The 13,311-nt window shown below is 43.4% G+C and overlaps 1 protein-coding gene across 1 annotated transcript in view; it reads right to left on the bottom strand.

The window, feature by feature from the left end:
• Window positions 1–1,899: 1,899 nt before the first annotated feature.
• Window positions 1,900–13,311, bottom strand: part of LOC108708809 (ras-related protein Rab-30) — a 55,153-nt gene continuing 43,741 nt past the window's right edge. The window contains exons 2-5 of the mRNA XM_018247851.2: window positions 8,454–8,553; window positions 6,893–6,976; window positions 3,024–3,207; window positions 1,900–2,715 (exon numbers count right to left, since the gene is read on the bottom strand). Coding sequence (XP_018103340.1) covers window positions 2,465–2,715; window positions 3,024–3,207; window positions 6,893–6,976; window positions 8,454–8,546 — 612 coding nt within the window. The 5' untranslated portion in view covers window positions 8,547–8,553 and the 3' untranslated portion in view covers window positions 1,900–2,464. The remainder of the gene's footprint in view (window positions 2,716–3,023; window positions 3,208–6,892; window positions 6,977–8,453; window positions 8,554–13,311) is intronic.

Genomic DNA, 13,311 nt, shown 5'->3' with positions numbered 1-13,311 from the left:
ATTTGTGCCCTGGGTACCCCTGGAACTATAGCAGGGTGACACCCCAATGTTTCTATATATCTGTAACCTTGTTATGAGCTAAGGGGGCCCAGTCTGAAGGTCAGTTAGGGGGAGATTTGGGGTGATTGCTTATTTGTGCCCTGGGTACCCCCAGAACTATAGCAGGGTGACTGTTACCCCAATGTTTCTATATATCTGTAACCTTGTTATGAGCTAAGGGGGCCCAGTCTGAAGGTCAGTTAGGGGGAGATTTGGGGTGAGTGATTATTTGTACCCTGGGTACCCCTGGAACTATAGCAGGGTGACACCCCAATGTTTCTATATATCTGTAACCTTGTTATGAGCTAAGGGGCCCAGTCTGAAGGCAAGTTAGGGGGAGATTTGGGGTGAGTGATTATTTGTACCCTGGGTACCCCTGGAACTATAGCAGGGTGACACCCCAATGTTTCTATATATCTGTAACCTTGTTATGAGCTAAGGGGCCCAGTCTGAAGGCAAGTTAGGGGGAGATTTGGGGTGAGTGATTATTTGTACCCTGGGTACCCCTGGAACTATAGCAGGGTGACACCCCAATGTTTCTATATATCTGTAACCTTGTTATGAGCTAAGGGGGCCCAGTCTGAAGGCCAATTAGGGGGAGATTTCAGGGGTGAGTGTTTATTTGTACCCTGGGTACCCCAGGAACTATAGCAGGTTATATATATATATATATATATATATATATATATATATATATATATATATATATATATATATATATATATATATATATATATTATGATTCCATGCAATCATACATTATTGGCCTGACAACAATCTGCTTATCATCCCTTAGATCTGTTTCTTGCACAGTTACAGCAGAACCATAAAGTGAGGTGCATTACTACTGTGTGTGTGTCATTCTGTATATATATATATATATCTCACATGTATAACTGAATAGAGGGCAAAATGCACTTGAATATGAAAGGTGCCTCCTATGAGTGGATTGTAACATGCTCCATCCTCTCTTCTGACATTCTGACTAACCATGTTACATACGCAACACACGTAGATACCAGACACATCTCATATCAGCTACTTATTACATGCTCTGCCCACTCACCCATCATTCTAGCTGTATCACATGCTATGACTTGTGTAAGCAACACCTCATTTAAAGGAGTTCACCTTTAAAAAACTTTTAGTATGATATAGAGAGGGATATTCTGGGACAATTTGTAATTAGCTTTAATTTTTTTATTTGTGGTTTTTGAGTTATTTAGCTTTTTATTCAGCAGCTCTCCAGTTTGCAATTTCAGAAGTCAGGTTGCTATGGCCAACATTACCCTAGCAACCATGCACTGATATGAATAAGAGACTGGAATATGAATAGGAGAGACCTGAATAGAAAGATGAGTAATAAAAAGTAGCAATAAGAATATATTTGTAGCCTTATAGAACATTCGTCAGTGACCCCCATTTGAAAGCTGGAAAGAGTCAGAATAATTAAAAATGTATTAAAAAAATAAATGAAGGGCAATTGAAAATTTGCTTAGAATTAGCCATTCTATAATATAGTAAAAGTAAACCACCCCTTTAAGTACTCCCCATGGTAAAGCCGATCCAGTGAAGACATAGAATGCTGTAACAAATTAGCCCTGCCCAATAACCCATAATTTTGCGTGAATGTGTCATATACTACAACCGAAATAGTCATGGGGAAACATACGAGGACGTCAACATCTTACAGGCCCCACCACCAACCCATCACTCTTATTATATGTTTCCCATGATAGATCAAAGAACCGCTAGATCTGAGAAGCACCTCCTTTTTTTTTTTTGCACTGGGGAGCAAAGGCCGTGTGAGTTTGCTTGACTAGACAAGGGCCGCACTGAAGGAAACTAGAAATGAGGCAATGACCTTAAAACATTGTATTTCCAAAATCTCTGAGCCAGACCTGACCTACTGGTCAAACATCTCATGAGTTGAATACCATGTCCACCGTCACTCTTAAACATGGACAGATGTTGTGCTGCAGTAATAAATCTGAGATACGAGGTTGAAGAGATCCTGAAAATGAAAGACAGTCTAAAGTTTTCCAAATAAAAATAAAGATCAGAAAATGAATATATGCAAACGTTTCCCCTATCCTGATACACAGATACTAGTGGTTTCTACTTGGTCTTTGAAAGAGGCTTTTACTATTTACTAGGAAACTAAATGGTTTCTCCCTTCTGAAGCCAAGGGGGCCCACAATGATCTGTAGCTCGCCATGGCCAACTGAGGTTATCTTTCCCCACATCTTATTCTTCCACCGTGGTTGGCTTATCTCCAGAAGAAGCGTTGGGTCCATCATGCTTAAACTCAAAAACTGAACCGGTTGGCGTGACTCAGAAGATCAGAATCACAGGAAGGTTCTCATCGAGTATCTCCCAGCTCGTTCTTAATGTTTACGTTGGCTGTTCCAATAGGACCTTGTATTTAATTGAAGTTACAACAGTTCAAATAAGTGATGTTCTTCCCTTCTCCCGGCAATGAGGAGTCTAAATTGTTCACCAAAGCATTTTGCCGTGCCTCGCCAATCAGGCGACATGCTAAGTTCAGGAAGAGTTTCTCAACATTGTCCGACTCTTTGGCAGAAGTTTCCAGATAATACATGTTTTGAGTCCCGGCAAATTCTTCGGCCCTTTGTTGGGAGACCTCCCTCCTTTCTGCCAGGTCGATCTTATTCCCTAAGTAAAGCAAACATAAGAACATGTACAAGTGAGCTTTCACTTTAAAATATTACAATTCAGTCAAGGGGATGATGGGAAATGTATGAAGTTCTAGCTCAGACCCAAGTGAAAAGCTTTCATTACACTGCTTTGCATTGGAAAACCTAGGGAGATGTTCCTATTGAGGTAATGCCTAATGTCTGAAGACTTCAGACATTGTCCACTTATTTGGTCGTCTATAGACGTTCATGGCCAGACAGTCAGAGAATGATAGCCTATCAGAGGCCTTTTCTCTAAACAAATGTTTTTTTTAAGCCGCCACTTACCCACAAGCACAGTGATGACCTCGCTGTTGGCGTATTGCTCTATCTCCCGTAACCATTCTGGAAGGCACCGGAAAGATTCCTCACAGGTTATGTCATAGGTCAGGATCAATGCATTGGCACTTCGGTAATAACTCTGAGTGATGGAGCGGAACCTCTCCTGGCCGGCCGTGTCCCAGATCTGTAGCTGTTTGGGACAAGAGAGGATGAGGAGGATTCATTAATGTTCTTAAATTCTCATAACAGCTCATGGCCAAGGCACTGTAGAGATGTTTAGTCTCAAATATGGAACAGGGTAGTCGGCCAAACGTGTAAAGATCTGAATGAAGTTGGCTTTAAATCTGCCTTCATCTTGGCCAAATTAACAGTTTCCATGGGTTGGCCATGGTTCCTCCTGTGTGGGATCAGATTGTTCATATAACCAAATCAATATCTGAACAATCTTTATACAACTGGAAAACATGGCAATTTTGATTCCATACATGGGTCATTGGTTGCCAGTTGGGTTAAGAAAGGCCAACTCAGCCACCAATATCTTACCTTGTTTGGCACCTTCTGACAATGTTACCCAAAGGTTCAATTCATGATGTTCATACTATTGTAGAACTACTACCTCCAATATCTGGAGCAGAGCTGGAACAAGGGGTAGGCAGGAGTAGTTTAGTGAGATGCAAATGGCAGCCATGCAAACTGAATGGGGGGAACAGTGTGTGTAAAGCAGAGGGAGGAGGGGATGTTGTGCTGGTTGGAAGCAGGTAGCCAAGACACCAGGCCTTGGGTGCCAATACTTTTTGGCCTGGCTCTGATTTGGAGGCTTCCCATGCTGCTAAAGGGTTGCCAGCTGGATATCTTTCAGCTTGATAAGAACACAAACACTACAGTTCCAGTTTTACAATGACCAACTTGGAATGTATAAGATAAACATGTATCCTCTGTCAGATTATTGAAGCCAGGTTTGAGACATGAAATAAAAGGTATGTTGCAGGGCTCTGTGGTAAGTTGGACGGCTCTTAGATATGATGTATGACTTTAAGATATGTTGCACAGCTCTATAATGTGTTGCAGGGCTCTACGTTATGTTGCACGGCTCTATATGTTGCACGGCTCTATGATATGGTGCACTGCTCTATAATATGTTGCAAGGCTCTATTGGTAGGGATCCCCAACCTTTAGAACCCGTGAGCAACATTCAAAAGTAAAAGGAGTTGGGGAGCAACACTAGCATGAAAAATGTTCCTGAGGGGCCATATAAAGTCTGTGATTGGCCATTTAGTAGCCCCTATGTGGATTGTCAACCTACATTGAAGCTCTGTTTGGCAGTACACCTGGTTTTTATACAACCAAAACTTGCCTCCAAGCCTGGAATTCAAAAATAATCACCTGCTTTGAGGCCACTGGGAGCAACATCCAAGGGGTTGGAGAGTAACATGTTACTCATGAGCTACTGGTTGGGGATCACTGCTCTATGGTATGTTGCAAGGCTCTAAGATGTGTTGCAGGTCTCTACGATGCGTTGCAGGGCTCTAAGATAGGATGCACGGCTCTACAATGTGTAGCATGGATCTAAGATGTGTTGCATTCCCCAAACTTTTTTAAGTGTGAGCAACATTCAGAAGTAAAATGAGTTGGGGAGTAACACAAGCACGAAAAAGTCTCTGGGGGTGCCAAATAAGGCCTGTGATTGGCTATTTGGTAGCCCCTATGTGGACTGTCAGCCTACGGGAGACTCTGTTTGGCAGTACATCTGGTTTTTATACAACCAAAACTTGTCTCCAAGCCTGGAATTCAAAAATAATCTCCTGCTCTGAGGCCACTGGGAGCAACATCCAAGGGGTTGGTGAGTAACATGTTACTAATGAGCTACTGGTTGGGGATCACTTCATTAGACAAACCCAAAGTGACAATTAAAAAATGGAGTTACAGCGGCGCTTAAAATGCCACTAGGCACCATGTCTGCCAACAAACACTATAACAGACTTCAGCGTCACATCCAGGACAGGAATGATAGGGACATCGGTTCCAACGATTCATTTACATGTCATTGTGTTACTGGTCACTTCAGCTCATTAATAAAGAGAAATGATGCTGATTTGGGGGGCGCCGGGCCAATTTGTTTGATTTGGATTATTCTCTATGATGCTGTTCCAAGAACAAATACAAAACCCCCAAGGGATAAACAGCTGCCGCGTGGGCCCAAGGACAGGGCCAGACAATGTTCTCTCGTTGGCACCTGTGTATCAACACAACGTTACACTGAATAGAGAATATTTCCTTACACAATATAACAATGTATCTCATACATCCCAATGCCTTTTGTAATACAAATACAATACTTATTTGTGCACAAAGTTCATGGGTGTCACATAGGAAAGAGCATTTTCTACATGTTTGTCCAGAGGATTAAATGCCTCAATACAATCTAAAGGGAGATAAAACAATGGGAATATATATTCTGTTCCTTCTCTGTTATACCTACACAGCCTCTAGCGTCAAAAAATAATAATAATGGTGTTGGCCTATGATAAAGTGCAATGTTCCTGTTAACTAAGGAATCCCAAACCCAGAACAAACTCCAAGGTCCCGGCCTCAGCTCACGATTCCCAGTCGCCTTCGCCCCGGGAGGAGCCCTCCGCTACTCGGATGCCACCAGGTTTTATAGTGAGAGGACTAAGGAGAGGGTTCTGGGCAAGAAAGGGAACGGAACGTGAACTAGAGGAACGGGGAACAAGGAGCGTGGCCAAGGGAAAGGCCGAGTCGAGATCAACTGGGCAGAGCAAATCAGTAGATGAGAGAGTAGAGAGGGTCACAGACCCGGTCAATACACCAATATGGCTGTACAGTAACAGGATCCAAGAGAGTAGTCATTAAACGGGCAACGGTCAGGGACAGGAACTAGAAATCGCACTCAGGAACTATGAAGATAGACCTACGTTGTGAAAAAGGGACATGCGCCTTTAAATATTTGATTTTGTGCACAAAGCTAGCTCTGTGGGCCTCCCCTCCACCCCACTGGACCACCAGGTATTCTCACAGTCCCAATGTTTTAATATAGAAACCAGGGAAGTCTCAGCTAATAGTCCCGCCCCTGGAGTGTGACATCATACTACTAGGTACGTCATTGGGCGCCTGGTCAGAGAATCAGAGAGCCTTGCCAACAAATAGAATGGGCCCCATCCCCATCATGCCATAACCATAATCCACCCCAATCCACTCCCCCCAAGCCCCATTCCCCTTCACAAGCAGAAAATCGCACTCTTGTTGCCCCATCTCTCAAGAGACCCCTGACTGCAGTAACCCCAGGGTCAGATTGGGCCAGTGAGAAAAAACCCAGTGGGCCCCACCGACCCAAATTAAGTATAAAGTGTGGGTATGGGTGAGGGGGCCCCAGGGGTGGGTGAGGGGGCCCATAAGTACTAGTGGTGTGCGGGTTGAGAAATCCTAGGCCCAACCTGCCTGCGGTGAAGTCACGAAAGGGGTGGGGCTGGTGCAAATCTAGAAGAAGACTTCTTGCGGGATCAGGCCCAAACCTGCCGACCACCATATCCTGCGGGATTCAGGCCGCCCCTGACAGCAGCCCTAGGGTTGCCACCTTTTCCAAAAGTTTTTACCGGCTGGTGGGGAGGGCGGGAACAAGAGGTGGCGTTCCATGATGCAAAAGGGGTGGAGCCAAGCAACATGTCACAAAAGGGGGCGGAGCCACGCCGAGCGATGGCCTGTAGTTCTAAGCGAATTGAGGGTGGGCAAAGGGCTTTTTTAAGGGTGTTACAAATTTTCCGGCAACTACTGTCAACCTTTGGCAGCCGTGAAGTTCTAGTGAAACAACAGAAATACCAATAAGTGTTCAGAACAAATGCCACATGGATACAACTCACCTTTATCTTTTCCCCTTTTATTTCCACCGTTTTAATCATAAAATCAACCCCTATGGTGGCTCCCTGGCCCGGGGGGAAGAGCCCCTGCAGGGATACAAAATACACAGACAATACAATAAATAAAGTGCAGCCGTTTAACTCACTTTTATTAAATCCAAGGGCCGTAAATGATATAATTGTTACTTTTTATTCCTTATCTTTCTGGTCAGACCCTCCTATTTCCTCATTCAAACCCCTGCTTGGTTGCTAGGTTCAACTGGAGAGTAGCAACCAGACAGCTGCTGTAATTATTTAACAGGAAAACAGCTGAACAAATAACTAAAAACAACAACATGAGGACCAATTGCAATTTGTCTCAGGATATCACAGACTGCTTCATACTGAAAGTGAATTATTCCTCCTAATACATTCATTATTCTCTTCTGCACTCACTCGTGTTTATCTATTCTTTGCACTAATCCTTAGCAGGGGGAATATTATTTACAGATATTTAATTTCTAAAGGGATCACAGACTCAAACATGTTCGTTATATGGTCAGGCTATGCTGTAGTCACGGCAACCTGACAGTAATGGGAATTGTTACTCAGTGTAGAAGAACATAGAGCAGGAATATATAGTCTGTATCATCGGCACAGCCTCCCCATTGTAAGCAGCAGTCCTGTCCTGCTTTATGGCAGCTGAGATTCTAGCTATCTGTATAACAGAACATTCTGTCCCAGTGGCTGCACAGATCCTATCTGATCCCCATTGTAAGCAGCAGTCCTGTCCTGCTTTATGGCAGCTGAGATTCTAGCTATCTGTATAACAGAACATTCTGTCCCAGTGGCTGCACAGATCCTATCTGATCCCCATTGTAAGCAGCAGTCCTGTCCTGCTTTATGGCAGCTGAGATTCTAGCTATCTGTATAACAGAACATTCTGTCCCAGTGGCTGCACAGATCCTATCTGATCCCCACTGTAAGCAGCAGTCCTGTCCTGCTTTATGGCAGCTGAGATTCTAGCTATCTGTATAACAGAACATTCTGTCCCAATGGCTGCACAGATCCTATCTGATCCCCATTGTAAGCAGCAGTCCTGTCCTGCTTTATGGCAGCTGAGATTCTAGCTATCTGTATAACAGAACATTCTGTCCCAGTGGCTGCACAGATCCTATCTGATCCCCATTGTAAGCAGCAGTCCTGTCCTGCTTTATGGCAGCTGAGATTCTAGCTATCTGTATAACAGAACATTCTGTCCCAGTGGCTGCACAGATCCTATCTGATCCCCATTGTAAGCAGCAGTCCTGTCCTGCTTTATGGCAGCTGAGATTCTAGCTATCTGTATAACAGAACATTCTGTCCCAGTGGCTGCACAGATCCTATCTGATCCCCATTGTAAGCAGCAGTCCTGTCCTGCTTTATGGCAGCTGAGATTCTAGCTATCTGTATAACAGAACATTCTGTCCCAGTGGCTGCACAGATCCTATCTGATCCCAGTTATGACAAGTCCATAAGTTCATATATATATATATCTGTAGTTTAGAGTCTGTAGTTAGTCACAAGGGGTTTGGATGTACATTACCTGAGTGAACCGTCGGACGAGACAAGTCTTCCCCACGCCAGCGTTCCCAATGAGCACGATCTTGAAGAGGAAATCATAATCTTCCATACTCATCACTCAGCTGCAATAAACAATTAGGGAGAGAATGGATCAGTCCTCTGTCTCCACTGAGATCCCCGGAACCGGCAAATAACTTTATCCCGCGGCTTCTATTGTGCAACCAATAAACACGCGCGTTTGTTGTGTCATTCGCTGGGGAACTTGATCCCTCCAAGTAAACAGGACAAAGTTCCAGCAAACAGCGACTTATGTCAAGTGATTAGTGAGACTGTGACTTTTGTACCTTTTGTCTCGTTACCCCAGACCTGCGACTCCTTCTATAATTAGACTCATTTACTATGACTTCATTTAATTATCATTAACCCTCTGCAGTCTGGCGGGTATTCACTGTCTCAGTTATGTTCTGCAGGATGAAAATCATCGACTGTTCCCTCCCTATAGCTGCAGCCTGATGGGAGTCAGCAGCCCTGGGCTGTTCCTGCTTGACGATATCTTTCAAACTGATGCACCTCCAGCAAAGACATTGTGATTCCTTGTGTTCTTCTTCCTGACAAAAGCCTTAGGCCTTTGCAAAATAATGAAGGTGTCTTATTGAGATTCAAGCTGTACCAGTTATTCATCACAATTAAAATATGTTATTTATAACAGCTTATTAAGGGGGCCACATCCAGCCCCATAGAGGAGCCTAAATTTGGTAATTTTAGTATCCCTAAACTGGGTAATGTCATGTGCCCAACCCCAAATGTCAAATGATCAAAGCCGAAACTACTCAGTGCAGATCTGAGGGTGTCAATCCCATTGAGAAGTCACTCACATATACTGAGTTTTAGGTACAGCTATGGGGACCAGTGTTGTAATTCTAACAGTTACTTCCCTGTACTAAGCACAATTCAGCAGGAACAGTCCCCTAAGTTTGCTCATAGTCTGTACAGAGAGATCCCATAAAACTATGGCAGCATAGGTATTCCATGTACTAAGCACAATTCAGCAGGAACAGTCCCCTAAGTTTGCTCATAGTCTGTACAGAGAGATCCCATAAAACTATGGCAGCATAGGTATTCCCTGTACTAAGCACAATTCAGCAGGAACAGCCCCTAAGTTTGCTCATAGTCTGTACAGATAGATCCCATAAAACTATGGCAGCATAGGTATTCCCTGTACTAAGCACAATTCAGCAGGAACAGCCCCTAAGTTTGCTCATAGTCTGTACAGAGAGATCCCATAAAACTATGGCAGCATAGGTATTCCATGTACTAAGCACAATTCAGCAGGAACAGTCCCCTAAGTTTGCTCATAGTCTGTACAGAGAGATCCCATAAAACTATGGCAGCATAGGTATTCCCTGTACTAAGCACAATTCAGCAGGAACAGCCCCTAAGTTTGCTCATAGTCTGTACAGAGAGATCCCATAAAACTATGACAGCATAGGTATCCCCTGTACTAAGCACAATTCAGCAGGAACAGTCCCTAAGTTTGCTCATAGTCTGTACAGAGAGATCCCATAAAACTATGGTACATAGGTATTCCCTGTACTAAGCACAATTCAGCAGGAACAGCCCCTAAGAAATGAGTAAAGAAATAATTATAAACCATCCAATAGCTGGACTGTAGCACTAGCAATGACCCCATCCTTTAACATAATTCCTGTGATTTCTCAGCCAGTCACCTTGGCAACCGCATCAGTGAGTATCACGGAGCAGCATCACCTGAATCCATATCCAGTTATCAGGATGTTTGTCACGGCCCATCCCCTGGATAAATGAATTGTGTTAGAAGCAGGGAAAGGCTCAGCCCTCATCATCATGTACCACTTTATTAGCTTTGCTGGAGAAACAACTTATGCACTGGGTCTAGTAACCCATAGCAACCAACCAGATATCTGCTTTCAAATCAGTGGCCAGTGAATGTTACGTGACTGAAACTGCACAGCCTTTGCCCTTGTTATGGCCTCAACCAAATAGAAGCACAAAACCAGCCTATTGGCTTTATTTAATATTTATATGATTTTCTAGTGGACTTAAGGTATGAAGATCCAAATTACGGAAAGATCCTTTATCCGGAAAACACCAGGTCCTGAGCATTCTGGATAACAGGTCCCATACCTGTACTTGAAAGTGACACAGAAGTACAGAGAGAGATGTGGATCTAGGGCAATTCATACACAGGAGTTCAACAAATACTGTAAATGTTTGTCTGTCGTCCCTCTGGTTAATGAGAGAATCTCCAGCCCTGCTGTGTACTGATGCCCTTTTATATGTGTGTGTATCTATCCCTTATTCGGAAACCCAAGATCCAGAAAGCTCTGTATTATGGAAAGGCCTTCTCCCATAGATTCACTTTTAGGGACAGATTTATCAAGGGTCAAAGTGAAAATTCAAAATTTTGATTTAGAATTCCGAGGTAATTTTAGTGTACTTCAACTAGGGAATAGTCCAAATTCGAATCGAATTTGATGAAAAGATGTACTGTCTCTTTAAAAATTCAACTCCAACCATTCGCCATCTAAAACCTGCCGAATTGCTCTTTTAGCCTATGGGGGACCTCCTAGAACCTATTTGGAGTCAATTGGTGGACTTTGAAAAATACCTCAATTCAAATTCGAATAGAACAATCGAATACAGCCTATTCACCCGAAGTTAAAATAATTCGATTTTTTAAATACATTTTGGTTGGTTTTTTTTTATTCCAATTTCGAGGTAATGGGAGTTTTAAAAAAAAAAACTCCCATCACCTCGAACTTTGACCCTTGATAAATCTGCCTCTTAAAGTTAACTTTTAGTTAATGGAATGGCTAATTCTAAGCAGCTTTTCAACTGGTCTTCATTATTTCAGAATTATTTGCCTTCTTCTGACTCTTTCCAGCTTTCAAATGGGGGTCACTGACCCCATCTAAAGAAAACAAATACTCTGTAAGGCTACAAATGTATTGTTATTGCTACTTTTTATTCCTCATCTTTCTATTCAGGCCTCTCCTATTCATATTCCAGTCTCTTATTCAAATCAGTGCGTGGTTGCTAGGGGGATTTGCACCCTAGCAACCAGATGGCTGATATTGCAAACTGGAGAGCTGCTGAATAAAAAGCTCAAAGCCAACAAATAGTAAAAAAAATGGTAAATTGTCAATTTACTTTGAATATCCCTCTCTAAGTCATACTAACAGTTAATTTAACGGTGAACAACCTTTCATGAAATAATTCAGATTTTTAAAAATGATTTCCTTTTTCTGTGTAATAATAAAACAGTCGCTTGTACTTGATCCCAACTAAGATATAGTTAATCCTTATTGGAAGCAAAACCAGCCTATTGGGTTTATTTCATGTTTACATGATTTTCTAGTAGACTTAAGATATGAAGATCCAAATAACAGAAAGACCCCCTACCCGGAAAAGCCCAGGTCCTGAGTATTCTGGATAACAGATCCCATACCTGTATATATAAAATAAATTGCAGGCTGCTGTGACTAATGTAACTTCCCGCAGGCACAACAAATAATTATTAATGAGCTTTTCTTCAATTCGCCGATCGCTATGAATCACGTTCAGTAAATCCAATAAATCTAATGAGCTGAATGGTTCCCCTTAATAACGGAATGAGATGCAGCCCCCCGAGCGAGGCGCCATCTGTCAGCCTTGTTTGTGCCCCTCCACGCCTGGGACGCAGAATCACCCGCAGATCTGTGAGCGACTGCTGCTAGTGGCCACTTATCCCCCATATTAATTATTTAACCAATCCGATTGATGGATTAAAGCTGATTGTGATAAATGGCGAGCAAATTGCCCATCGCTGCCTCCATTTATTCCGTCTCCTTCGTTGCCTGACGTGCCCCTCGCTCAGACTCCAATCACTGCTGCTCTCGTGCAATCTCTTAAGCATTTAAAGGGGAAGTTAAAGCCCCCCATAGATGCAAAGATTTTTCTTTCAGGACGACCGATTTTAGTGCAATCCAACCAATCCGTCAAATTATCGTGAGGTGAGTGCGAATCGAATGATTGTGCATCTAACGATTTCCCGTCCAACATCGGTCAGAAAATTGATCGGCCAGGTTTGGATCATCGGTCACAGTGAAATCTATGTTTTCAGGGCCAAGCCGGCAGCTCCCCTCGGTTTTCCTGCCTTCAACTAAAAACAGGGTCGGACTGGGGGGCCCGGGGCCCACCGGGGCTCCATTCCAGGGCCCCCCTTACAGGCCCCCCGTGCGGCGCCCCTCAATGCGTATGCGCACATGGTGCCGCCTCTGTGTGTTTGCGCACACGGCGCTCCATCGGCGCGCGTGCGCACACTGCGCATCAATGAAGATCCCTTCTTTTTTAAAAAAACAAGCATTGGGGGAGGGGACCTGGCCCGGCGGGTTTTTTCCCGGTGTCCCGCCGGGCCAGTCCGACACTGACTAAAAATATCACGTGAAATGGTCTTTTTAGTTGATGGACAATTCATAAATTTGAAGGAGAAGGAAAGCTAGCAAAGCAGTTTATTGCCAATAGATTAGCCACAATAGTACAAGCTATAAGACTATATTTATTCTGCAGAATGCTTTACCATACCTGAATAAACAGCTCTAGAAGCTCTCTCTGTTTGTTTAGGATAGCAGCTGCCATATTAGCTTTGTGTGACATCACTTCCTGCCTGAGTCTCTCCCTGCTCACTGATAGCTCTGGGCTCAGATTACAGCAGTGAGAGGGAGAGGAACAAACTGAGCATGCTCAAGCCCTAGCCCTGGAGGTTTAAGCTGAAAACAGTTAGTCTGATACAGAAGCCCATGAGTACACAATAGAAGGAAAGAAATGTGATGTTTCTTTTGACAGAGGAATCAGAGCAGCAT

Source organism: Xenopus laevis, chromosome 2L (genome assembly GCF_017654675.1).
Source record: "Xenopus laevis strain J_2021 chromosome 2L, Xenopus_laevis_v10.1, whole genome shotgun sequence".
In the NCBI taxonomy this organism is placed as follows: Eukaryota; Metazoa; Chordata; class Amphibia; order Anura; family Pipidae; genus Xenopus; species Xenopus laevis.
This window is presented reverse-complemented; position numbering and strand designations above follow the sequence as displayed.